General features: G+C 37.6%; 1 protein-coding gene across 1 annotated transcript; it reads left to right on the top strand.

The window, feature by feature from the left end:
* Positions 1 to 10,149: 10,149 nt before the first annotated feature.
* Positions 10,150 to 12,984, top strand: LOC135577508 (T-cell receptor-associated transmembrane adapter 1-like; the record flags this gene model as incomplete). The annotated part of the gene is made up of 3 exons (XM_065047643.1): positions 10,150 to 10,204; positions 11,137 to 11,195; positions 12,706 to 12,984. Coding segments are annotated over 3 exons (393 nt in total), but the record flags the coding sequence as incomplete, so codon positions are not given.
* Between the last annotated feature and the right edge of the window lie 13,153 nt (positions 12,985 to 26,137).

Below are 26,137 nucleotides of genomic sequence, written 5' to 3' on the forward strand. Positions count from 1 at the left end.
CTTGAAAAATGTAGTATTTAGTTTTAACGCTCATTTTTGGAGCAAGAGTTAAGCTAGTCCCCAGAAGTCTTCTTTCAGTGGCATAGAAAACACTTTCTTCTTTGAAAACAGAGAGGAAGGATTCAAGACAGCTTTTTGATTTCTTAGGGTAGAGGAAAGGAAAGGAAAAACTCTGAAACTGCTTTTAGGTCAATAAGGCTGAAAATTCTTTTCCCTTGAGGTTTCTGCTCATGTAGAGCAAATTCCAAGCTTGGAAGAGCCTGCTGGCAACTGCTAAGGGTGTTGTTACCTTTTTAAGACACCAACAGTAAAACATTCCACCCTTCCATGCTTCATCCACAACCAGAAAAGCCCTTTAAATATAAAAATTCTGATAACTGTATTGCTTCTGGAAACTGGCTCACTTCCTCTCTTGGGATCTCAGCACTATTACTATCTTTCCTTGGTCAGCCACTGCCTTAGCTCCATGCTCCATGGCAACACTGCTATCTCATCACAAAAGTTAGATACAGATATCTAACCTGTCTGGCTGCTGCCACATAACTCCTTCCTCAAAAATTTAGTGTAAACCTTCCAGTTTCATATATAACATTGATGGATAAACACATATGTAGAAGGAACTTCATAGTAAGTGTGAGTTACCATCTACTAGAACATGAGTACTGAACACAGGCACTTCCAGGTTTTCTAACTATTCCACTCTGTAGATGGCACAATGTACATTCAAGACAAAAACATACAAACAAAAAAAGCAACAACCCCCCCTTCATCCATAACATACTTCTCCCCTGCCCCCCTTTCTGTACACTAATATCAAGCTTAGGAAGACTTAGCTAAGCTCAAAGAAAGAAATTCGAGACCTACCCTCTTCTTTCTAAGTATGCCTTTCCTCCCTAAGGTAGAGTTGTCTTTCATGCCTACTTAAGGATGCTTCTCCTTGTCGTTCTCTAAAACAACAAACAAAATACTACCTCATAAGCTCTTTTTTTTTTTTTTTACTTTGTCAAGTGTTCTCTCAGTCAGCTTCACTCAATCATGTCAGCCTTTAGCCAAACATTACTGTTTGCTTGACTCCATTTGAGCAGACTTACTCCTTCATATACAGCTGTGCACAACAATATTTAATAATACTCCATTTACCTTCTCCAAGCACTTAAATACCAACAGCTATTCCCAGCCAAGTCACATGTCCACTTGACATAGGTTCTTACCTTGGAGACATCAGCAGCATATGTTTACCAAAGATCACATAAGTAGCCAAGCAGTCAGAGATACTTTCCCAGAATATGCACCCAGCAGTTTATAGCTTGGGGACTTTGAAAAGAAGAGGAAATGTCTTTGTACACAATAGATGTGGATGGAATAATATTACCTTATGTCCCATCTTTCTAAAATTGGACTTGATTTGTCCTTGTCTCTATCATCCCGAATAACAGCACTTTAAGCACGCTACTGGCTCACTAATTTTTTTAATGTAACACTGATATAAAGGACAAGAAAGAGAAGTAAGAAGTCCTTTCTATTCACAATGGATTTTACAGCCTGCAGCAAATAATTTCTTGCTATTGAAGAGAGCTTCCATTCTGTTGCAGGCTGCTCAAAATAGCATACCAAGCTCGTGTCCAATCCAATAGACTTTGCTTCTGTAGCCAGTCAAAGCTGACACTGTACAACAGTGATTTGCTCTTGGAGAGCAGATTTATTAACACACCACCAGGACCACAAACCCAGAAATCCTTTGCTGCATTCTCAGTGTTCACCTTTCCATTATGCCCCTAATTATCTCCAAAGGAGTTTATTCCTTGTAAGCTTCTTGTTCAGGCTGATAAGCATTTCATTCTGAATCCTCTGCAGATCTCGGATTTACTCCTCATGCTCTTAGCTGAGAAACTAAGCAACTGTCTCCAGTATTACAATGCGTATCTCCCACTCTCCCCAGCTTCTCTTTCAGTACAAGATCCTTCTTTGCTTAACAAGAGGCCTCCTCTTGAGATGCGGACTCCTATCAGATGGCCCCGGGACTCTTCTGTTCACTTGATCGTACAAATGGAATGACTCAATCCAGTCCTTATAACTGCTTGAGTCCTTCTCCTTCCCTGGGCTTGTGACAAAACCTTTACTTTCAAACACATGAATTGCAGTCTCCACTTCATAAAACTCTATGTCTTCCCTGCTTTAAGCCACAGTTCAGACTACAGATGATAGAATGCATCACTTACCAAAAGGAGCTCTAGTTCTATTATATATCCTGGTTTTCAGTGAAATGTGATGGACCCATGCCTTTTGGTTTATCGATGAGAAATTTTGATTCTACTCGTATTGATGAGTGTGGTCTCTAAATTCAGTTGCTGGCAGATGCCAAAGCTATGTCCACTTTAAAATAGTGTCATTTTCATGCGATTTTTCATCATGTTAATTACAACCTCAAGAACGGTATAAAGTGGAAGAATTCCCACAATTTTCAGCGTTTTTATATTAATTTCATCTCATCAACTCTCTTAATTCTGATAAAGCTCTAAATAGTTAAGAGTCTATATCACCTTTGGACTCAGATGGAAGGTTATATTATATTAATCAAGACTAACCTGCTCCTTCATGTTCAAATAAGATGCTAATCCAGTAAATTTTTTCTTAAGCATTGATCTAAGGCAGTTAATGTAAAAATAATTTTCCAAAGTAATAACATCTGAAATAAGCATATACTGCAAAGGATATTTTCTCACATAAGAACTTTTCTTGAAGAATAATGTTTTACATTGTTCCTTAGACTACACTGAGAGCTATTTCAATGTAGGTATTCAAAAAAGATAAATGTAGTCATGTGATTCACTTTTTCTGTTAAGAAACCGTTCCGCCTTCTACATTATGCACGATTGGAAATAAAATCTTCTGCTCTGCAAAAACAAACAAATAAACAAAAACCATAAAAAAACCAAGCCCTCAGAAGTTAACAGAAAACTTCTTCGACGGTGCTCAGAGTGCAATCTTCCTCTGGAAGAAGCTACTCCAATGGCTTCTCTACCCAAACACGGGCATGTTTCATTAAATTTTAAAGATAAATACACATGGTAAGCCACATGCTGATGTACCCTGTCTTTCCACAAATGTTCTGGATTGTGGGTCCAGATTTATAGACTTTAAAGAATAGAGGAAACATATCATGATATCCTAACCTGACCTTCCAGAGCTGGCAATGGTATCATTTTTGCATCGTGCCTCTGAATCCTATTTCAGCTAAACCATAGTCTCTCTCGGAGATGAACTTTCAGGCTTGGTTTAGAAATCTCAAGAGATAAAGAGTCAAATAGCACACCTAGGTAATATAGATCTGTAATTTAGTTTAAGAGGTATCTAAATACTTTTGTTGAATTCAACACAACATCACAAACAGGAAGACTTAGAGCGTGGGTCTCATGTGAATATCACAAAAGCAGGTTTGTATCACATAAAATGGAACTAATATGCCTGTACAGGCTCTTCTGTGGCAAGGCAGGTGGATAATAAATACACTAATAAAGACATACATAATTAGATATGCAAATGAATTTCAAATTCCTTTGAAGGAAATTACACATTTGAATGAGGCAAACACTGAAGGAGACTGTCAGTTTGCTAGTGAGGTTGCATAAGCCTGAACCACGCTTCCTGTTTTTAAGAAAGCTGGTGGAAAAAAAAAGGCTGGAGACCTTAAAGACTGGTGGCAGCTGTAGAGATAGATTCATGCTGCCAGGTCCAACACAAAAGAGCATCCAAGGTTTGCCAACATAACTTGATTGTCTGTTGGATAAAGGGTGGGGAGTATTCCTAGAAACAACAAAAACAGGTAAGTGTTATCTTTTCAGTATTATAAACTTGTAAACAAATCAGCAGTAAAAACACACTGGTAGAGCACTAGCATTCCAAGCAAGTTGGTCAGGGTTCTGAATTCAAATTATTAATAATAATCATGATGATGATGAGTCATCATCGACAGCTTAAACCTTCCTTAATTAAGGTTTATTAATGAAGACTAAGGATTGGTGTTAGTTTTGTGCTTAATATATTTAGTGTGCTGAAGGCTTATTTTACAATGCGCTGCTTCCCTTCTGAAGTATGAAGCTGATAACTTACAAAGCAATTAGTTTTGCACTAATTAATTGCAGTTTAAGGAATCCTTTCCGGAGAATTAATCTTGCCTTAAAAACTCAAACAGGTGGAAGCATGTTTAATGCTAATTTAACATTCATCAGTCTTTTAATGGGTTTCTTTATCTAAGGGTCATCAGTATGTAATATTATTTATCTCACCATTCAGTTGGAGAGGGGGGAAAATGCTAATTTTATCTCATCTTGACAAATTTGCAGAAAGAACAGGAAGCAAATAATTTTGTGCTCCAGATGATCATTTTAAATCCGGTAGCGACCAAAGTAATTAATCTGCTTGTATGAATGATGAGTCGATACCATAGATGGCATGTCCAGCTAGACATGTATCTATATTCCGCACCTCACGTTCCTTTTCAGTAGGAGAAACTGGTCGAAGTATGGTATCTTCCTGTTAGCCTTTGTGAGAGATTCTCTAAACAAAATACATTAGAACAAGAAGGAACCAAACATAGTACTTCTGCTACCTATTCTTATGCTGTTAGGAGGACAAACACCTATTTCTAGCCCCAAATTGTTAAATCCGTCCCCTGCCCCCAAAGGTAAGTACAAGATTATATCTTCTCCTTTGAGTTGCAGTAGTATTGAATTGCAGAAATTAATCCAGGAAAGTTTAGAATGTCTGGGGGGCTTCTGTTTGTTTGGTTATTCTTTTTGGTTTGCTTCCCCCTCTCCATCCCCCTCCAATTACAGTATAACAAGCCCTGCAAAGAGAAAACCTGACAAGTGACCAAAAGTTTATTTGTTCCCGTGTTTTTTCTCTGTTGGTAGAGAAAGTCGTCAATAATAGATTTAAAAAGGAGAAAAGACACAAGTAACTATGTCTTTAGAAAGTCTTTTACTTGCCTGTATTTTGTTGTTGAATATAGTTTACAGCACTGTAAAATATACTAAGAGGAGATGAGTAACTCCATCCCTAAGCTCAGAAAAGTAAAAACATCATCCAGATGGAGCAAATTACCTAAGGTAGGTGTTTACTTGGGTGCAACTCCAAGTTTGACCCTGTTTCCAAACAGAAGTGAAAGAACAGCAGAACAGGAATATATAATTAATACTAGAGAGATTCAAGTATTAGATAGTCAAAACACTCTCACCTTTATAATGATTAAATATAGTACTTCTGCCACTTACACTTCCCAGCTTGGAACAATAAAACGAGAATCGTCCTTCTCATGAAACCTTTGGCTATATGATGAACTCTTTCACAGAGGAGCGCATTAGTCTAAGAATAGCTTCAATATAGTTTCTTATGAACAAACTACCATGGCTCTGGCTTTTCCCCATCGGAGATAGACTATGACAGAAAACCCTGATGAAATTTGAGCTTATCCCATTAGAATCATAATGTACTATTTCCAGGGGCCTAATTTTTGCTTAGGACTTTTTTTTTTCAAAGATATAACAAATTTTTTTAAAAATATGCAATTTGATTGCAATAGAGTGAGAATGCCCCTGAACACAGTGCTACAGGTTCTTTGGAAGAAATATGTAATACATAAAAAATAATAATCTGCTTTTGCTACATTTGACCGTAAATTACTTGAATGATAATTAAAATTAGAGTATAGAATACAAGAGACTATTTCAGAACAGACTATAATTAGTCTAATAGACTTCTCTTTCTGTTTATTTCTCACTCTCCATCAACAACCAGCACAACCAGTTAACCGTCATGGGTTGCATCTGCTATTATACATAAAGGGACAGCAGTGTAGTTATCCGAGGAGGCGAATTTTTTTCTTCGCACAGGTATTCAGCTTTTCTTCTATTGCTGCTGTTGCCAAAGTAGTAAATATTTAATGTATTCAGTTATAAATGTAAACAGCAAACTGGCAACAGCTGTAAGGGTAGTACAAGAACACGTGGGAAAGAGCTGCGAGTTGTATATCTGTAAAGCTAAGATATATAATCAAAATCTCGCGTATTTTGTACTTGGAACGTAAGATTAACTTGAAACGGACATTGGAAAAACATAGAGAACTCAGAGTGGCACCTGTATGTCTCTGATCATGCCTTTACTATGGTTTTATAGGGTAAATGAAAACTGCTGTTGTTTCTCAGATACAACTAGTGTTGTCTGACAAACAAATAGCTCCTATGGCAAAGACAAAAACCAAAACAACCTGAAGTCAGACGTATGTTTGTATACATTCCCCTGAAATACAACCAGGTGTTTAAGTCAGAGTTGTGGAAAATAAATTTAAAAATAAACTCAGTTGTGTTCAGCTAGGAATACATATAAATATTGTTTTCTTAATCTCCCCACACCTATGCAATTTCCTAAATCATGTTTAAGAAAGAACTATAGATATTGAGGTTTAACACATTGGTACGTTGTATTAGAAAGCCCAGTTTCATGCCTTTTGTTTTTCTAGAATATTTTTAAAGTCCTAGAGAAGTGGGACTGCTCAAATACTGTAGATGTTAAACCTGAGACTGAAAAGGGATACAACTTTTTTTTCAAACCTTTACTTTTTTCCAGATAATAATTCCAAGTTAAATCAGAATCGGAAACACAAAAATAATACTTGTTATCAAAAATTTGTTTTCCTCCTGCACTTCAATTAAGGGCTGAAAAGATTAAAATAAAAAATTAAAACTAAGAGTTCTCCTTCTGCCTGGAAACACCAGGGAAAAAAAAGGATTCCTGAATCAGAAAAATAAATGACAGCATTCAGGATCAAGAAAAAGGTACATACTTAGATCAGAACTTTATTTTAGGTATTGACTCTCTTTCAAACGAATCACAGGGTTGTAGTTTCTATCTCAGTTACACGTGCTTCACTTCTCTTATGCAACAATACTGGTTTTGTTCCCTGAAAAAAAAAAAAAAAAATAAATAAAGAGATTTTGTAGGAGAAGAAGAAAGGAGGACAAGGATGACCCTTATTATTTAGGCACTAACTTGAGACTTAAAAGCTCTTGCCTTTGACACAGACTTCTCGTAGTTTTGGACAGGTTGCATAGGATGCAAATGCCGAGTGACTAATTGTAGACTAACCACGTTCCAAGCACTGATGGTTCTTGACGTGGCCTGACAACATCTTCTCAAGGTATGATGTCCCTTTCTTTTAACTCCTTCTCTGAAAAATCAGAATGATATGTAGCTGCTTCATGGAGGTGTCATCCCTCCTTAAGAATGTCTGTACCTTGTAAAAAAGTGCCTCTCAACATGAAGAGTAGTATTGCTGTGATGGACAACCCTCAAACACCTTTGGGAGAACTCTAGGAGAAAAGAAAGGACTGGAAATTGGTTGTTTAGTATAAAAGGAAGGAAGGATAAATGGCCACTGGAAGTAGAATGTGATAAAAACAGCTAAAAGCCTGTCAGAAAGTTACATCTCTGTTTTGTCCCTTTTAAAAGAGAGTTCTGACATGAAGGAAACCTGCATCATAGAATTCCATGTGATTTGTGATTTTTTACTACCAAGGATTATCTTCTCTTGTTTCAACATCATAAACACATCTCTGGCTTGAAATAAAACAAAACTAAGAGAGCTTTTGCAACCCCAGCATAATTAGGGAACAAAGCCCGTAAAGGAGCTGTCCCCAAGATGAGCTGGAGCCAGTCAACCAGGGAAAAAAATCTCTGTCTTCTCAGCAGGAGCACATCCATTGCCTCCGCCACCTGTGGCTGGCAACACGGGAAACGTGTATTCCTGTATTCTTTTACCTCAGCTTTCCTTTAAGGACCAAACAAAACATCAGCCCCCTGAAGGAATCCAGCTACAGCAAAACCAAAGAAGTGTGTTAAGAACCTGCTCTAATCTCATTCTGAGAGTACCATCTAGTCTCTCCCCTTGACTGCTCTGTTCCAGCTAGACCTTTTAATGCATAAGTTAAATGCATAAGTTGAATGCATAAGTTAACAACAATTACAAAAATAATTTCAAAGCTATTGACTTTTTTCTTTATCGATTTCTGACTTTTACTGCATCTTACAGGTAAACCAATAGTCCAACCTTTGGCCGAATTCCTATGAAATAGTAGTTCTGTTAACAGCTTATTGACATTGCTCTCTTATTATTTAGCATCTGGGTTTGATATTAATTATTTAGCTTGTATAGCAATGGCTGTCACAGAGTAAACAACAAAATAGTAGCTTCAATTACAGAAAGCAAAAACCAGCCCACCACAAAGAATACAGTAAAATTGTTGACAACACAAACTATGGAATTCTTTTCTCTCGGTTGCAGAAATGGACTGCCATTTTTCTGTCTGGGGAGTTTTGGCCTTTCTGAGTTTGGCTCTTGTTGTTTCGTTGATACTGAACATTTCACACTATATGAAAAAGAAGCAAGGTAAGTAATGTCTCTGTAAGGAATGGAGTTTGAGTGGTTAAAGTGTTTGCAGAGAAAGCCATCACTGCTTGGAGATTTCAAGCCAACAAATGGATTCATTATCTTTCGGCAAGAATGATTCTAGTAGAGAGCATGCAACTTTTAAACATGTTTAGGGGAGCCAGGTATGATTATACAATGGTTGCTAGCTGCCCAGTCCACTGCCAAACACAGCTGAGTCCATTCTCTGAAGAAAAACCAACAGAACACGTACAAGTTGAGGAATTAAGTTTTGGCTAAATTTGTATTTTTAATGTACATTTTTAACATCTGCAACTTCTTTATTGAGGTGTACTTTTCATGTAACTGGTTGTTATTCGTACTTTAGTTTAAAAAGAATTTTAAGTAGCTGCACTGATACAAAATATATTTGAGAAAATTTTATCTTCCCAAAATTCCTGAATGCTTGTTTGAATTTCAGATTTCATACACATTTTATGCTTAATTAGTTTGTTTTGAGAAAGTCCAAACTGCTTTTCATTGTGGGATGCTAATGTAGCTCTTAAATCAATGTGTCACTCACAATAAGGAACTGGCTTGTTTAATTCACGTTAGAGGGTGACTACAGTCATACTCTTGTTTCAGTTAAAATTAACTATGACTTTCAACAGATTTGATGATGCCATTGCAACCTCTCTTATGCGTGCAATTCTGTAGATTTAAGTTGCACATCCTCACCACGCCCATTCAGAGAAAAAGTGCGTTTCCACAGGGAAAACTGCACCTGTGCTATATGCACATGGGTGCTCAGGCAAACACTAGCGGGTTCAGTCATGTTAAACACACATACGTACATAACCTACATAAACAGGCCTATGCTTATAAACTAAACTCACCAAGTACAAGAGAATTAGAATATGACAGGATATTAAAAGAGCTGCTGGAGAGCTGTGGGATGAGGGAGTGCCTTTTTGGTTTGTCTTTTAGTGCTGCTAGGCAGAGATTTCTACGATGAAAAATCACAGTAATTTACAAAACTAATGCTGAGCAAGGTTTTGGTAAGGTTGGCTGATGTTGCATTGCTCATGTAATCGGAGCTTACAGTGCTAAATTCAGGAGTTCTGGAGCAGAAGATAGAAAGTCAAGCATTCCTGAGTTATTAATCAAGCTCTAGCAACAAATCTCTTTGGAGCCAATGCCTCTCTGCCTCAGTTTCTTTTTCTGCGTGGTCACAGGATATATATCCCTCTTTCAGAGATATAAGCAGCAGAACTAGCAACGTAAACATTTTAGTTGAATCAAGACTGGAGTTTTTAAGAACACTGCCCCAAGAGACCCATTTAGTGCTTTAGTTTGTATTGCAAAGTGGGCTCAGAGGACATGAAGTGGGTTTGTTTCAGTGATCAATAATACCTCTAGAACTACATCAAACGGTAGCTTAGTGGTCTTGAGATTAGCTTTATATTTAAGTAAGTTCCAGGAAAGAAGAGTTCTATTCTTGGCTAGATAACAAATCTCTCTTCAGAACATGCACATAGCCATTTCTGTGCTGTGTCCCCACACTTGTTTCCCCCACCCCGATATTTTTGGTCTTGTTTTTCGGATCACATACAATCTGCTTGCTACTGCCACATGCGTGTAAAATGTTTAAAGTCTAATAGTGAAGTCCTAAATCAAGCATATTCTGTGAATTAAAAGTATTTTTCCATTGCCCTTCTAGCTATGATGGCTACTACACAGAAGATGACCCAGTTTATGGCAATCTCAATCAAGATATTTTAGGTAAGCTTCACTTTGAGAACACGTGTCTGTTCAGAGGCTGTGATAAATGTGTAGTTAAAAACTGACTGACCAACGCTTTCTGTGTTTCTCAACACAGAATTAATACCAGCTTGGGATAGAACTGCAAACCATCATACTGCACTACTCTTTTTAAGACCAGGTCTCATACTGAATTGGATTTTTTGCAGTCCAAATGATCCTGTTCAGCCAGATATCTCAAAACCAAGAGCTGTTCTTCATGTAAAGCTGCACCAGTTGAAATAACAGCTTCATCCATGCAGTTACAGCAATCTAAGACACATATTACTCCCTGCCCAAAGTCAATGCTCCCACACAAGCTGGTAGAAACAGACACAGACCAGTTCTCTGTTGTGGCTGTCCACAGATCATCAGCAATGTTGACAAATATGCTGGAACAAGTCTGAAAATTGTGAGGAAATAATCTGTTTTACTGATGGCTAAAATGAGATACGTGATGAAAAAATGACTTACACCAGATTTTTCAGAAAACTGGAAGTACAGTCAGGAATACAATTTAATCACCAGCTGCTGCAACTCACAGCCTCTTTCGTGGCCCAGTATAAGTTTGCCCGTGCTGAAAAATACATTAATATGTGGTTACGCTCTAAATGCAAGATGTACCCCTAGCAGTCTAAAATGACGCCCACTTAGTGAATAATGAGAAACTTTCCATCCATATGAACAGAAAATGCTTTTCATTTTCACAGTATGCATGTCTGAATTTCTTAGCTATTCGCCCTTCTGTTAATAGAGAAAGAGATCTGTGTGTGAATTCAAACCAAAACAAGCTTCTACCAAAGTAAACTGGGCAAAGTTGGTTCTGTAACAGGGAGGATCTGTTAATTTGATCTTTTAAGACTCAGTAGTGTGCCTTAATAACTAAAACATTTTTCTACTTTGATAAACTGTAGAGGAATGTTGTTACGGGCAGATGAAGTCCCAGCCTCAAAGGCCAGTTAACCAGCTACAGGTATCTCTAAGTTTAATTCTGGATTTCTGAATTAGGGTAATGTGGTCTGTCTCAGAATTTTTGTGTGTATCCCATGACAATATATAACAAAAATTTTCACACAGCTCCTCACGAAAATTACCATGCATTAGTGTCGTAGTTCATCAAGAAATTTAAGCACGGACTCGACCCTTTGTTCCATCTGGGACATTAATGAGGGAGCAGGAGAATTATAGACAGCTCATTTCCATCCATATGGCATAATAAAGCTCGGTCACAGGCATGCAGATCAGGCTGAATTGAGCCTACATCTAATGCCATGGCTTACGTAAAGAATTACTTGTATTTATTTTGGACATCATTCAAGTGAAAACACAAGCGGCATCACGTGATAATCATGAGTTTGACTGGCTCTCTCTTGCCCAACACAAAATCTATATGCCTTAAATAAATGCCTGGTTTTGTATCAATTTATATTTTGTTGAGATACCTGGATGCCTAAAAGCATGCAACCTTCATTTGAAATTTGTCTGTAATCGAAGCATTCCTAGCACTGATTTCCTGAGTTGATTTCCAGCTTCTCTCTCAGGATACTTCCAGGTGGTGGAAAATTTATTTTTTTTTTCTCTTTTAAATCTAGACATTTGCTTTATTATACTTCACAGAAACAGACTAACCTATGAAAATTCCAATATGAAAAATGTTTGATAATTTGGCTTGAAAAACACAGAGAAAAACACGGGAAAGACACACGAGGCATGCATTTTGCACTGCAAATGAGATCATATTTACAGACAAGAATCACCCATCTTTAGTTTTCTGCACAGACCAAGCCTATGAAAAATGTTGCTAGTAACTGGATTATAATTTAAAAAACAAACAAACAAAAACAGGAAGAAGAAAAAGAGATCAAATAATGTCTTACATCCCAAAGAACTTGGTCCAATTATATAAAGTACCCTCAGTCCCACAGTGAATCTTTCCAATAATAGCTGCCACTACCCTGTGGAGGGGTTTTGATAGATAAAGATTTGTTGCTGAATTAGTCTGGCTCAAAGGAATCTCAAGGCCACTTCAAGAAGCTGAGAACAGAATCTCCTGTGAGAAAGAGGTGTGTTCCTCAATCAGCGGGGTCCCATCATCGGACGTATCATCAGTGAGACTCCAGCGCATGGACAGCCCATGATACTCATTTAGCGAATCCATGCTTGGAGCGTGGACGTGTGATTAGAATATAGTTGCATATATAAGGAGGCTTGTTTCTGTAATAAATATCTCTGCGTGATTCACATTGAATCGGAATGCTGAGTCCTTTTTCGTTCCAACACTACCCCAAGAACACGAGTCATTTACTGTTAGGTTACGTTGGTCTGTTTTCTGTGCTGCCACAGCTGAATCATTTGTGCTTTTAATGAGCTAATTTGGGTAAACTTCAGCCACTATTATGATTACGGTGTAGACATACTCAAAGTCTTAGACATAACTTTAAAGCAAGCATAACTACTGAATGTTAAAGTGCATGTTCATCTAGGTGGAGTCTGCCCATCAGATGTGTTATGCCTCACTTGATCACAGTGTCAAGGGAAAACGCAGAAAGCCGAGGAGAAAGAAAGGCCCTTCATTAGAGGAGGATGAAGAAGAAAGATCATCTAACCCCACCATGATGGCTTCCAAAGTTAGCATTTATCTCAACAGTGAGCAGCTGGCTGCTGAAAACACAACAAACGTAGAAGCCATTCATGATGATCCCATGAGATTAATGGGCTTGATTCATACTACAAAGGAGAGAACATTTGAAGTGGCTTCATAAACCAAATATGTAATCATAAAGTGATATCTGCTTCTTCGTTCTGGAAAAACAGTGAATGATTAGAGGCAATACCCTGACAAACTGACATACCAAACCATGTTAGAAAATGGGTAAGTTAAGTGTTCTAAAGTGTCTTCCAAGCACATTTAGAGACTGAGCAAGAAATAAGATCCAGACTGCCACTTTGAAGGACCTGCCCTTCTGAAGACATTTTGGAAAGGAGTTGTAGAAGCTGGTATCTCAGCATTCACATGGTATTGATTCCAGTAAAATTAATCCTTAGTTTAAAACAACCATCAACTTTCAAACAGTCCCAAAAGACCCACCCTGTTGTCTGTAGAGCTCTAGCAGAGTATAACTACTCTTCTATATAGGTTTGAACACCACCTTTGGAAGGAAATTGTGTTTCATGCTTGCACACTTAACGATTTAGTTAAACTAAAAACCGATCATCTGTTCGACATTTTATACTTCCTTACGGTGACTGGTCTATGGTAATAAAACAACATATCTAAAGCTAATTGGAGAATAAGTTAATAGCTTGTTTAAAGTAGTAATTGCACATCTTGCAAGATTTAACAATATCCTTATATATCTTTAGTTTCCTTCTCTGAGCAATACCAGGATACATCTCAAATCTCAACTCCTCTACTAATGTTATGTTGTATCCAGCCCACATTAAAGATATTAGCCAAATCTCTGTAACATTAAATCTCCTAGGGAGGATTTTTTCCTTCTAATATTCTATGTGATGTTTAATATTCTGTGTGGGTTTTTCACTGCCATTGTTTCATCTATTTTACAAAAGTAGAAAGAGCCTTTTTATTTCCCCAAATAATTCACATATTGTGTGCACATTCATCTTAAGACTTTAAACTCATCAGATGGTAACCTTTTATAGAGTGGGGTTTTATTTTTATGTTCCAGGAGTCATTAAGTAGTAGAAGCAGGAAACAGTAAGGCATCGTGATGTATTAGGCTAGTGCAAAAGGAATTGTGGCTTTCACACTGTTGAAATTTTCCGTTTGATATTGGGATACATTCTTAAATAAATGTGGTTATTTTATGCATCATTTTAATGTTATTTTCTTGCTTTATGTTTTTTTTTCTTTTTTCTTCTGTTTTTTTTTTTTTTTTTTTTTTTTTTGCTAATGACTTGTTACTTGCTATATATTTTATGTTTATTTTAGACTATGGAAATGTTAGACAAAAATCAAATTTGAGTGGTTTTCTTATTCAAGTTCAAAATGAGTCATAAAGCAGTGAAGACAGCTCACAACATCAACCAGGCATTTGGCCCAGGAACTGCTAAGGAACGTACAGTGCAATGGTGGTTTAAGAAGTTTCACAAAGGAGATGAGAGCCTTGAAGATGAGGAGGGTAGCGGCCAGCCATTGCAAGTTGACAATAACCAGTTCAGAGCAATCATCAAAGCTGATCATCTTACAACTACAGGAGAAGTTGCTGAAGAACTTAGCGTCAACCATCCTACAGTCGTTTGGCATTTGAAGCAAATTGGAAAGGTGAAAAAGGTGATGGATTGATGAAAAGTGAAATTTGTACAAAAACTGACGATGACCAGCTCTGTGGTTGGACAGAGAAGAACCTCCAAAAGACTTCCCAAAGCCAAACTTGCACCAAAAAAAGGTCATGGTCACTGTTTGGTGGTCTGCTGCCGGTCTGATCCACTACAGCTTTCTGAATCCTGGCGAAACCCAAAAAGTATGCTCAGCAAATCGATGAGATGCACTGAAAACTGCAAAGCCCGCAGCCAGCCCTTGGTCAATGGAAAGCGCCCAATTCCTCTCCAAGACAATGCCCAACCGCATGTTGCCCAACGCTTCAGAAGTTGAATAAATTGGGCTACGAAGTTTTGCCTCATCTGCCATAGTCGCCTGACTGTCACTTCTTCAAGCATCTTGACAACTTTTTGCAGGGAAAAAGCTTCCAATACCAGCAGGATGCAGAACATGCTTTCCAAGAGTTTGTCAAATCCCGAAGCATGGATTTTTATGCCGCAGGAATAAACAAACTTATATATTATTGGCAAAAATGTGTTGACTGTAATGGTTCCTATTTTGATTTTTAAAGATGTGTTTGAGTCTAGTTATAATGATTTAAAATTCACAGTCCAAACCGACAATTACTTTTGCACCAACTAATAATGTGCCTACCTCTAAGTGTCAGAGAGTTCTGCCTTCTCAGAATAAGGATGTTAGAGCCTTTAAAATCCATGCAGAGCACAGTGTCAAGGAGTCTGAAACTCTCAAGCACATAGAGCCCTGCAAGTGTTTCAGGTCCTGAAAAATAAAACCCTAAAAGCAGTTACAAGAAACAAACAAAAAAACCCACAGTACAAAGAACCAACACCTCTTGTAAAGGCAGAAGTGGGTGGACATATCCAGAGATGTGACAAATTTAACAAGGAAAAAAAAAAAAAGAAATAGTTCTTTGACAGCCTGGTTCATGTTTTGTTTAGCTCATAGTTAACGAGCCTCTTTAACTTGCCTTAACTTCTATGCAAGACCAAAAGGCCAGCCCTTGCATCCAAAGCTGCCCAGTCTCACTGCCTGTCTTGGCTAGCACTTGCTTTTGTGCGCAGAAATCAAGTCAGTTTATGATTGGTTCTTAGGCTGCAGAAACCAGGCAGACTTGGAATTAAAGCAACCATATTATCATGGTCTTAGACTGACTACCATTGGATAAGCAAAAGTAAATACTGTCAAAGCATTGATAAAACCCATTTTAATGAAGAAACGTTAAATGACGACCCTTACTAAGAGCCTAAGCGGGGGGAAGGAGGATGGCAAATCCAATGCCAAAGATCCAAAGCTAAACACAGCGATATCAGTGCATGAGATACTAACTTAATTTAATTAGATTGGAAAGACTTCTACTTTGTTCCTTAGTAGCAGCAAAATAAGTAGTAAAATATTTATCATACAGTCTTGCTTAAACTTGCATATCAAAATTGTTTGAATACCATTAATATGCAAAACATTTATAGAAAATTTCAATTTAGCTGGCACCAATCAGATCCAATACTCAGCCCTCTGAGATGATTAAAAGAGAAAGCCGTCTTAATCTCTCAAGCAAATAAACACATGCCCAAGAGTCCATTTTCTACTATTTTCCAACATACAGCATCCCTCGTTTCATGTGTATTTTAATGCAACTTGTGTACATTTTGTATAAAAGTTGCTATTTCCCAATTTTCTCACAGCATTTGCACTCTTGATTATGCCTTTCCTCTAAAAATCTCAAAGCCAAAGAACTTCTACGGGTTACCCAGCTTCCATCCGTCATTTCAGCCTGATCATTAATTTAATGGAAATGAAGTACACACTCCTCTCATCCAAGTATACATAATACAGTAAGTCCACTTCACAGCCTTTAGGTGCATCTAGTTTCCTCTGTATTCATAGTCTCTACTGTTTAGTCTAGCTATTTATTTATGCCAATTTTCAGCAGCTGCTTTCCCTTGCAACATAGCTTGCTAAAAGCAGGGCACTTCTGTAAATATTCTCCTTCAATGCATGCTTCCCTTCCACATTCAGTGACTGCTTCCATTAAATTATTCACTGCTGCTCTCACAGACTCTCCCCGCTTCAGGATCATCTTTAATGGCCTATCAACTGTTTCCAACAAAATAGCGCTACCACATTCCAGATTTAGTTTTATTCCTCGAGTTCGTTACCCTCTGTCTGCTTAAATAAGCAACTTAACAACCTATTTTTCTTTTTCTTCTTTTTTTTTTTTTTTTTTAAATCACTTTTGGGGATAGTTTTCAAATGACTACTGAATTCTTACATGAAATAGCACATTCAACATTGCTTCATCTTCATGTCATTGGAGAAAGACCTATATAAACTATCACAGATTAGTTAAATTCTAGCTTCAACTAATTACAACAAAATAAGGAGATAATAGGTTCTAGGTTTATGCTGTCTCAGTAACCTAACCTGTTTTTCCAGTGCTCTTCATAAAAATTTTGAAGCAGAGGGAAGCAGTATGAAGCTGTTTTTTGTCAGGGATTGGCTCAAGGATCGTGGACATGAGTCCACTGAGCAACTGTACGAGCAGAGCCCATTTTAGTTGACATAAGTAGGCCTTAGTTAGCTTGTCTATTAGGCCGTGGGAAAGGGGGGAACGGAAAAGTACTAACTAAGGCAGGGTCAGGATATCCTTGAAGAGATAAGAGTCAGAAGAATGCGGGATGTGCATAGCTAGCTAAACCCAAGTAGGTGGAGTAAGTAAATGTAACCTTTTAGTGCTTAGCCTATTAGATAGAGACAAGTATGCATAATTATGGCATTTGGTATAAATGCAGGCTATCTCAGGCAATAAAGTTGAATCATGCTTTGTCACTCACATTGAGTCGGCCTGCATGTTTTCCTCAGCCGCGTACTCGCAGTTTTTATTAACAGTAAGCTTCGCATTCAAGTATCAGTTCAATGAAACAGTGCGGAAAGAGTAAACAAGACGAAACATGGTGGAAGAAGCAAAATTCATTGGAAGGGAAGAAGTATGGAGCTCAAAACAGAAGAGAGATCAAGTATCACCACGAAATTTTTGTGAGTCTCACACAGGTATACTCCAGTAGTCATGATAGCATCTGACAATCACTGCAGATGCATCTGTTTAAACAGTATTGTTAGGAAAAAACACCACAGACTTTTGGTTATATCATACTTTTAAGAGTCTTAAGACTCAAGTGGATGTCGGAGGGTCAAACTGTAAAAATAATTGTGTAAGCTTCTCCCATTTTTCTTTGCTATTGCTAGCAATAAAAAGGGATATGCTTACCTTCCAACACCTCAAGGTTTTTCAAGAACCACCTCTTAAAATTATTTCAAAGTAATTTTCATGGAGACAATGAACTATTGCTGTGTAGCTTAAACAAACTTACCTTCCTACTTTGGTAAGCCTATATTCAGGTTGCAGTGCAGACATCATATCTAGAGTCAGAACGTGTCCAAAACCCAATTCCAGTTTACATTTAATTTACTTTAGAACAGAAAACATTGAGTTATGTAATCTCTCAGTATTGGTGTATCAAGCAATACTGGGAAACAACTACCTCAACAAATTCAAGGAGAAGGTAGTTCATAAAGCATATTTCCTACAGTTCATTCATGTCTGGAACTGGAAGAAAAATGAGCCACAAAAGCATTTCTAAAAGACAATCTTTTTTGCTGTTGTTGAAGGAAACATAATACACAAATTATGAGGGACAGAATGTGTGTGCATATTGCAGAAGTTCTTGTCTTACTGTAAACCTCACTGAAACTGGCTTCTTGTTCCTTTCAAGAAAAACACTTCAGATAACAAGATTTTGGTTTTAAGAGCTAAAATATCATAAAAACTCCTGTGTGCCCAGAAATGAAGTAAAGCCAAAGGAATGTGATTTTTTTCCTTTTCTGGAGCTCAGAAAGCTGACAAGGGGCAGGGTTGATAAAACAGAGTGTACTTGACCTGACACCACTAAAATAATCTCCTTGCCAAGAAAGAATGCAGCAATGAAAACCTGTGGGACCCAGCCACATCACTCTGATGTATTTGCTGTAAGGATACAAACTCCTCATGAGAATTCACATACCTGAAATAAAATGTTGAAAGCAGATAATTGTTGAGAACGGGTTTTTATTCAGAACATATATTTTGTCAGAACACAGAATATAACTGTCAAATTCACTGAAACATATAAAGTTTTATTGAACAATCCACTCTGTGAGCTATGTAGAAAATTTAACATAGCAGGCATATAACAAGTCATAGCGCCTAATACTGCACTTCAATCATCCATCCCAGTTTAGAATTTTTCATGTAGTGTCAATACCCTTATAAAGCATAAACAGGCAGGAATCCAGCAAAAAGAGCTTGATTCTCATCTTACGACTAATATGTTAAGAATCAAAGCTTATTAGCAGATAACAAGAAAATACTGATCGCACTGTTAGAACAAACACTACTAACTGTGGAGGGGTTTTGATAGATAAAGATTTGTTGCTGAATTAGTCAGGCTCAAAGGAATCTCAAGGCCGCTTCGAGAAGCTGAGAACAGAATCTGCTGTGAGAGAGAGGGGCGTTCCTCAACCACTGGGGTCCTGGCGCGGCGTGAATCATCGGACGTATCATCAGTGAGACTCCAGCACATGGACAGCCCACGATACTCATTTAGCGAATCCATGCTTGGAGCGTGGACGCGTGATTAGAATATAGTTACGTATATAAGGAGACTTGTTTCTGTAATAAATGGCTTTAGCGTGATTCACATTGAATTGACTTGTTTTGCTGAGCCCTTATTTCGCTCTAACAACTAACTACAAAATTTAAACTTTGCCATAGAACGGAACCCTGATTCCCTGCAATACCTGATGAAGCCGAAGGACTAAGCACCCTGACAGAAGGGATGAACCAGTCCTGAAGATTTACATTACAGGTAAGCATAAAACAGGACTAACTGCATGACACGTACATAAAATACATCCCTGATTCTTGGAAGAAGAAAGAAAAACAAAACAAACCCAAACTTTATAAAACAAAGTTTTTTCTGTAGCAGTCCATGAATGCTCCTTGGTGGGTTTCAACCAGGAAGTCACCCAAGCGATTGCTGGGATTTGTCATCTTTACCCACAGTGTAGCTTAATTTTCTGGATACCCTATAGAAAAGAATTGTTAAGATGACAAAGTAAATTACACAAAAATACTATGCCTGCAAAAACTCTGATGAACAGAATGAAATTGAAACAAATCATCAAAGCAAGATATCTGAACATCTTGACTGTAAACAGCAGCAGGACTCCTTGTCCACATTCCTATGTGCTCTCAGCTAGAGAGAAAACTTTTCATCCTATGTCATTTTAATGTCTCCGTAATGCTACTCTCTTAACCTAAATTATATAAGTATCTCTTAAACTTCCCGATGTAAGCTCGGAATGTATTCACCAATAGCTAAAAAGGAAAGATACAAGTGAGAATGTAATTATTTCCTTGCATATTACTTAAGAAATGCCATATTTTGAACCATTTTAGTTTACATCTGACAATTCAGTATAGCACTATAGCTGTACAACAGCAGTCACACAGAGCTCAAGAAAAGTTTTAGTTATGAACATTGCTTTTTCTGAAATACGTCTTTCATAATCACCTTCTCCAGAAAGGCTATCAAGTTTGAGACAGGAAGACAATACTGGTTTCTTTCCACCACCATTCATTACAAATGCAGCATTTTGCCACGTGGCTTAAGCATAAAACTTCTGAGGGCTCTGTAGCCATTAAACAAGAGCTTCACTCCTTGGAACCATATACAAGAACGACACACTACAGGCCCAAGGAAGCTTGTCAGCTGGCAGTCCATCTGAGTTATATCTAAAATAATAAATGCGTCTACAAGGAACAGAAAGAAGGACTAGAGTAGCTATTCAGTCAAGCCATCTTACTACCTTACGTTCACTGGCCAGCCATGCTGAAGTCTGGCTAGTTTTGTCCAGACACTTACCTCCCAGTGTTTGAGTCTGCAGGTCTGATTAGCTTGGGCTTTCCCAAGCATCCGATCTGATTTTCATTCTAGGAGGACACATGTAAGCAACAGCCTCCACACCTTTAATATAGATGTAAAGCACCAAGAATTTCTTTTGGATTTTCTTTTTGAGGAAAAACTTACCTTTTGTGACAGTACTGTGCATTTCTGGGACTGCTGCAATTCTTCACTGCACTAGGCCAACCAGAGTTGGTACCTGCAATCCCAGATTCTGGTGGTAGAAAACAGTAGTATGAAAAGGATAAGAACAATGCTGAGTAGCATGTACACTACTGTATGTTGTTAAAATGTTAGCCTGTTAAGACATGTGTAATACTTCACTGGCATACTTCAATGAGCAAATTTCCTTACAAAAATATTCTAATGCAAAAGGTGCTGGCAAAACTTAATTTCCAATACATTTTGCACACTGTACTTAAGTATAAGCTATATTTCTGCAAAAATGCTTATGCCATTAGAAAAATGTGGAAGGAACTGCTGATACCAGAAAAAAAAAAACATAATACATAAAGTATTAGTTAAAATTTGAGGAAGGCAAAATAAACAGATGTCCACCTCAAATAAACAAATTATTTACAATTAACCAGCAATGAAAACGCAACAAGGCAAGAAACGTGCAAAGAAGTTGTCGAGGGTTAAGATTGCGGGGTGACAATAAAACCCTGGCAGATGTATTGTTAACCCCCTCTCCCCCCCTCCCCACACTTCCCGCTCCCTCTCCCCCCTTTTCACTAAGGAGAGGCGATTGGGAGGAAAAGAAGCACAGAGTGAAGAGAGTTGGAGATGTTTTACTAATGCTACTCATAAGAATAGAGAAAATAATACAAAATATACAAAACCAATCTTGAAAGTCTCAGCAACTGCAGAGCCGGCAACCAAAGTCCTGGATTAGACTCTGCAGCCAATCGGAGCTGGATTCAGTCTCTCACTAGGCCTCAGTTCGCAGGGACGACTAGCAAGGTCCTCTTCTAATGTCGGCCATAAGCAGAAGGGAAAAGGGCAAAAAGGCAAAAAGGAATGAGATCCTCGTGATCTCCCACTTTTTATATGAAGTATTCACTTGAATGGGATGTTATACACAGTTGGTCAGTTTCTTGCTCACTTGTTTCTCGTCGCCCCTCTCGCAAGATGTCCATCCGTGCTTATCAATAAGTTTGCATTCCATTTGCTAGGTTTACCAAAACATGTGTACAAGTACATTTCTTCTGCTATTTTCTTCTTGTATACCAGTTGACAATATTTCAAGGCATCTTCTTCAGTATTTTCCTTTGCATGTTAGTTGTTATCTTGATGACAAGGTTCATAAAAATAAAACAAACATTTTACTTAGTAGGAAAAAAAGTTCATGTCATGTTACAGACATGCTTTAAACCAAAATTAGATTTTAAAAAGAAAATCAGAAGATTAGCATTTTTGAATCTTAAACTAAGCTAGTTTTGGTGGTGTGTTTTGAAAATTCTAAAATTCTACTGTCCTGAATTAGCAAAAGCCTTTTTATCCAGGCTAACAATCTAATTCACCTAAGCAAGTGACAGTAGCATGCAACAACTCAATTGCAAGTTTTCGTAAAGATGAAGAATCCAAACAAAAGCATGTGGTTACTCAAGTGTAGGATTAATAAAGTATGCATTTCCTGCTGAACAGGTAGATATGTAAAGTAAAAGCAACAGCAAATTTTAAATAAAATAGAAAAAAGGAAGGGAGAAAACCAATGGGTATAAGCAACACTTTAGTAGGAAAAGTCCCAGTTAACCTAAAGAAAAGCTTCTTAAATTGCTGTTTACATGTGATTCAGAAAACCCTTTTCTGTATAGATTCCTTAAAGGAACACTTGAACATACCCAACTGTTACTGAGGAAGAAGAGCTGTCACCTAGACAGCGGTCTATTGAGATTTGTAGATCTACCCTTGAAGAAGTGCTTGTGATTGCTAAAGCAGTAATTCATAAAGTCTCTGAAACTAACCTTGCAAGGAAGTACCAGGAACACCAAGAAAAGTTTTATCTGACGCAGCATGAAATCCAGAGCCCTTAGAATAAAGCATTAACAGATTACATCGATGGAAAAACTCATGTATTATGTCACAGCTTGCCTCAGAAGAAATGACTGGGAACCTGGAAATAAGGGCTGGATTTAATATTTAAATCAACAAGTCTAATGATTTCAGTGGAACCAGGTAAAGTTTAATTGGTTCGCCTCAATTCGTTCACCTACAAAGTGTTATCATTTCAGAAGGACACCACCTTAATTAACAGGCTCACTGTCTGAGATTATTTAAACCAGTGACACAATCCATTAAAACACAATCTATTATTGAGCATTGTATAACCACTTTCAAGGTTATTAAATATAGTGGACTTCCTCACATGATCCAGGAGACCTGATACGACTTATATTTTAGCAAATTAAAATCCCCCAAACCCCAAAGATGTAAAACAACTCTACTGACCAAATAGCACAAGAAGAAAGCTGCCACTTGCTTAAAAAGCTTCCAGCTCTAATCTATTTTTAAGCCCTTTTCCAAATATCAAAGATTGCACAATATTATTGTTTTACAAGGTCCTTTAACTACCTCACTCTGGCAGTTGTGACTGTCAAAAATGCTGGGGTTACTGACAATGTATGGGTTCAAAAACCTCATGCCGTCGGTCTGAAGTTCAGCGTTTCTTCTGTGAGCAATCTGTTCACATTTTGTTGAAGAAAGATAACGTTCTGGTATACCTCTCAGTCGCTTTACTGGTGAACAAAGAGGATCGTTTTGGAAATTCCCCAGTCTTTTAACTCTGGGAGATGCAGATAAAGTTTGAACAGGCGAGTTAACCAGAGCATTTACAGTTTCTGACATCTGTATTCCATCATACTTCTTTAAATCTGAAGCTCTCTGAAACCCAGGAAGTTTTGGAACACCCCCACTACACAATTGCTCATAGATCCTGTCAAATTCTCTGTCACACGGTGTATGGGACCTCACAGAATGACTTAAATTACTCTTCACTAATCTTCCTTTATCTTCAAGGTTCTGTGAATTTGCAAGAGATCTTGTCAATGTCAAAGGCTTTTGGATTTCTTGGGGACACAGCTTGTAGTAGAGCTTTTCAAATGCATCTTTGTATTTCTGGGGCATCTTTGAAGGACTTTGTCTTTTTGAAGGAATTTGTCTTTCAGAGGTTATTTTTTCAGGATTTATGAGTAAAGTATTTGATGCTCTTGCAAGAGAACAGTTTGCAACAGGTGTAAAAGCATGACTATTGCCATAGGAACTGCAAGTAGATGAACACAACTCTGAGGTATCACCACAAGAAAAGTAATTTTTTTGAGTTTTACTCTCTTTTACCGGATGAAGACCTGTTGACCCTGAACTGGCAGCAGACGTTATAAAACAGTATTCTGAAGGACACTGGTAAGCAAATTTTTCACTTTCTTTGCATTTTGGATTAAGTGAGACAGTAGTCTGTAACTCATCTTCAACTAGAAACGTCTCTCCCATTGTAGTTATAACATCAGGAAAAACAGTCCGTTTGGAGAATTTTGGGCCTTTTCTAGGTACTAAACTTGAGTCAGAGCAGTCCATTTTGATTTCATTTGTATCAATGTAAGAATAAGGTACCACACCAGACAAATTATTAATGGACCTCTTGTCATCACAAAGTTCTCTATTCTCATTTCCAAAAGTTTGATTCTGTATGTCTTCATGTCTACTGCTGCATATGCTAGGCTGTGCTCGCTTCAGTTTAGGAGGTCTGAACCCTCTTATTTTGACTAAGGTGACATTGAGCTTTGGTCTTCCAGAAGGGTGTCTTCTGTGCCTTAATTGTCCAAACATGTATTTTGACTCTTTTCTCCGAGTCTGCTTTGTCATGAGCCTTGTAAGTAACTCTAACATCCCTGGATACAAGTCTGCAAGAGTTACATTGCTCCAGGAGCATTCCTCATCTGCAGACTGGTATTCTTCCAAGATACCATCACACCAAGTTTTATTCAGTTCTGGGGAAGTCTGATGCCTGGGTATGGTGATTGTCTTTGTTGATATGGGAACATCAGAAAATCCTAACTGTGGAGGTCTGGATGAAGAACATTCATTTGACATTTCTACTTACCTTCTGCAAACAGCAGCTTGGTTGCCTATTAAAAAAACCCAACCAAATTAATGACAAAACAAAACAAGAAGAAGAATTAAAAAAGCCCCAAATCTATTAGGGCACTTCCACTAATGTATATGACTTAGAAACAAGCCTTACTGTAATAGCATATTTCATTAAGCTTTTTTGCCAGGCTAAATGGATTATTAACATACAATCTATTAGGAAGAAAAAAATAAAAGGTTTTTCCTAACCATATTGATTTCACAGACTACAGAAGACAGAAAAAAAAGAGATGTGTTGGAGCCCCTCCCCCCATCTTAAAATAGCTTGATAGATAGATAGATAGACAGAGATCTAAAATGTTTTCATTGTAGAGGAAGACTGCTTTGCTCTTCGTGATTTCTGATCAGAAGGAACAGCCTTATCCAACAGGTTTTGTTACTCTATTTTTATATTACTTTAAAGCATTGTAGTTGGCTAGTACCAGCGCAGATTTGCTTGCCATAAAGCATGATTAACATAATGCTTTTTGTAGTTGTTAGGCTTGAAGTATTTACACCAAAATTCTATTTTAGGTTTGCACCAAGTCTGGAGAACTTCTGAAAAAAGGAAGTTTACTAGTAAAGTACCACTTTGAGTACCAGTTACCAGCCAACCCAAAGCCATTCATGACATTCCAGAAACAAAAAATTACGCTTTCATTTAATGGAGCGTAATGCTTCTGAATTTTGTAACTATGCATTTTCTTTTTTCCTGGGGCTATTTAAGAAAAGCTGCTTTTATGTATACAAGTTATTTATTTTCTATTTTTTCAAACACATTTTGCCATAAGCAAAATCATGTCTGTCTTCTCTTCAAGAATCCAGTCCGTTGAACTTTACTGTTGGATAAACAGTGCCTCTGTGTTTTCAATACATTAAATATTTCTAATAAATTTTAATAGAAACATGTTTTGTAACTAAAATATTTGACCAACCTCCAAAAGATTTAGCTGTACCAATCAGTTCTTGCACTGGTGAAGCTAAATGCAGACCTTTTGACGAGCCTTGACATTCTCTCTGAAAAACAAACAGAAGACACAATCTAATATCCTCAATTTTTTGCACATTAGAAGTAACAACCAAACCTTATTTGTGACTTCTCCTACTCTCTCCTTGCTATAATAGGTCCTGTATAGTTATGGTCCTAAGGGCCTTCGTAAGTTTCAGACAAGGAAGAAAATGTCTAGTCAGACTTCAGTAACAATTTTTAAGAGTTAGCAGTTTAATCTTGGAAAGGCTATTTATTTTTGCAAATTCTACATTATGTGTCATAGTTTAATCCCTTTCCCAAATATGAGAATCTATACATGGAGATATATATCTACCTGGATAATCTATACATCCCTGGCAACTTGAGTAGGAAACAGAAGCCATACCATGTTACAGAATCCTTCGTGCCCCTAATCTCCCTTATCCCCAAACCCAAAATAAAGTTAAAACTCCCCTTTTCTCTACAACCTTCAAATTTAGGCTTTTCAGGAAACTTAC

The sequence above is a fragment of the Columba livia genome, assembly GCF_036013475.1.
Source record: "Columba livia isolate bColLiv1 breed racing homer chromosome W unlocalized genomic scaffold, bColLiv1.pat.W.v2 SUPER_W_unloc_5, whole genome shotgun sequence".
NCBI lineage: Eukaryota > Metazoa > Chordata > Aves > Columbiformes > Columbidae > Columba > Columba livia.